The sequence below is a fragment of the Cryptosporidium hominis genome, assembly GCF_000006425.1.
Source record: "Cryptosporidium hominis TU502 chromosome 6 CHRO016084, whole genome shotgun sequence".
Classification (NCBI taxonomy): domain Eukaryota; phylum Apicomplexa; class Conoidasida; order Eucoccidiorida; family Cryptosporidiidae; genus Cryptosporidium; species Cryptosporidium hominis.
The window spans coordinates 1,017-3,705 of NW_666899.1; the positions used below are offsets into that span (position 1 = coordinate 1,017).

The following is a 2,689-nucleotide window of genomic DNA, read 5'->3' on the forward strand; positions in this document are numbered from 1 at the left end:
ATATTTTCTATCAACTCATAAATCAACATAAAAATCTCGAATCTTACTGCAGGGGACTCATCGTCTAACCGTCTGGACAGCCAACCTTTGTCAAATAAATCGTTATTTGAACCACAGTTACTAATTATTCTCTCATAATTTATGATAGAAAATAAGTGTGTAAAAGATTGTCTTGAATTTGCTTCGTGGAATTTGGGTATAGATGCAACAAATAATTCTGGATGAGTGGTATCGCCTTGAATCAAAAGACAATTATTTGTCTTAGAATCAAGGTAGTTTATGGGAGAAATTGGTGTTGAAAGTGCATCCTCAATAATTGACATATCGAACTCTTCTAATTTAGCAATTAGTGTCGTACAATAAACGCAAGCAACCCGAACTCTAGTTTCTGTTGATACACTCAAACAACTGAATATCTGAATAGCTTTTTTTATAGATTTTTGAATAATTGTATTCAATTCTGAATGCTCTACATATTGTCTCTTTTTCGCCCTAATATTAATGCATTGACGTTTTAGATTAACTAAAATATCAATCAATAATGGAATTGAGTAAATAATTGTAGTTAAAATTTTTGAATCGTTTACAGAGAGCCAAATAACTATTCCTTCAAATAGCTTCGCCATTTTATTAAATGTTTCAAAATAATTTGATTCATTAGTGAATATTATTGTCGAATTAAATATTCTCAATAGATCACCCAAGAGTACTAGAATGTGATTAAATAACTCATAGTCTGCGCTATTTGTTCCATTATTATTTTTTGTCAAATCAAAGGTTATTTCAGGAATTTTTCTTGTAAGTTCATCTAGAGTCACATGAATATTTTCGTCAGATATAACTCCGCCGGAATTAGATTCATAGCCAAATAAAATTCCTCTTTGTTTTCTCTTTTTTTTTGATTCAATCTTCTTATTTAAAATCATATATTTCAAATTTTTAGCGATAAAGGTTAATTATTTTATATTTTTTTCTCATGTGTAAAAAGAAATTAACTTGTACTGCCGCATAGAATTAATTATGACTCAAATAATAAAGAATCAGAAAATTTCAAGGAAAAAATCAATAGCTATAAGTAGAAAGAATAAATATAAATGTTTAATTAAAGAAATTAGAAAGTCTAAAGACTTCTTTTTAAATCTGCTCCAAAACAAAAATTTGATATACTTTAAGACAGAATTAACAAAAATATCAAAAAGATCAAATCTTCACATTGCAAGAAGAAGTGATTTGTCCAGCACTCATATGGAAAATATATTAAAAATTACGAGGGATAACATGAAAATTCTTTATGATGAAAATCCATGGGGCGATATTTGGAGTCAAGGTTGGGATGATCATTTGAAAATGAACGAATTATGCCATAATTTGTCTAATTATATAATTATTTATGAAAGAAATACAGATAATGCTACTAATACTATAATGAACACTGACTGCTCTTCAGACATAAGCTTCCACAATGACTTACGTACGGATATTAATATCTTGTCGTTTTTGAGCTTCCGTTTCGAGTTAGAGGATGAATTTGACTCATGTAATAAGCATATAATAGGATATATGTATGAATTGCAATCATTGGTTAAAGGGAAAGGTTATGGAAGACTTCTTATTGATTTGCTCCGTTTCATTTGTAATGAACTTCAGATATACAAAATAATATGTACAGTATTAAGAAAGAATGTTGACGCGGTGAGATTTTATACTAAAAAGTGTGGTTTCGTTATTGACGAAACATCTCCAGAAAATGAGCCATACATCATTTTATCTACTAATACTTCAAAATAATGTTATGCATGTAAAAAGACAATTAGGGCGCCTTCCCCCCTTCTTTTTGCAAGTTTAAATTAGTTCTCGTTCATATTTTGATTTTCGGAAATTATAAGACTTTACTTAATGGTGCAAAATTCGTTTGAACTATGTAAGACTTACAACCAGTTTAAACTTAAAAATCTTACAGAATACTCGTATTGTACTCCTGATTTGTTAGAGCTCACTCAGTTTATTATATTTAACAGCAAGTCATCATTCGATACAATAAGTGAAGTGGTAGATGTATTTAGTTTTTTTGATACTGTCAAGCGAATTTATTATTCGTGGCAAAAAAATCCGGTTGCATCAAGACAAGTTGATTATGATTTGTTGGCACTTTTGACTGTTTTCAGAGCATCAAATTGGCTGAACTCGAATCAACACAAAATTTTAGAAGAGTATATTACAGATTTGACGGATGGATATACAAATTGGGATGTACTTTTCCCCGTTCAAAATCTTCGTATTGCAGTTGAAAGAGCACTAAAGAGTCAAGTTACAGGGATTGTGCAAGGGAGAAATGGAGTCGAGGTATGGTTTAGAGAAGGGCATATTGGTTCTAATCAAGTTTCCGGGATGGTAATTTTATCGCCCTGTTACATTCAGATCAAAGATGTGATTGATGGAAGTATGTATACATATACTGGTGGCCCATTCCCCATGTCACCTCTAGACTTTGAGGACATTTTGATGAATTGCCCGAAATCGTGGGTTTATAACACATCCATATATTCATCCAATTCAGACTCACAATTGTAAGAAATTAGTAAGCTAAATCATAATTAAATATTAATCTAGTAAGTATTTAAATTAACTAGTCATTTTAATATCTTCTTCTACTTCATATTCGAGGTTAATTTTTTTCTTTTTTGAAAGA

At 30.3% G+C, this 2,689-nt stretch overlaps 1 protein-coding gene across 1 annotated transcript; it reads left to right on the forward strand.

The window, feature by feature from the left end:
- The first annotated feature begins 1,020 nt into the window (after positions 1-1,020).
- On the forward strand, positions 1,021-1,788 carry Chro.60217 (hypothetical protein). The annotated part of the gene is made up of 1 exon (XM_660252.1): positions 1,021-1,788. One exon carries the CDS (start codon positions 1,021-1,023, stop codon positions 1,786-1,788), a length of 768 nt encoding a protein of 255 aa, XP_665344.1.
- Positions 1,789-2,689: the final 901 nt, after the last annotated feature.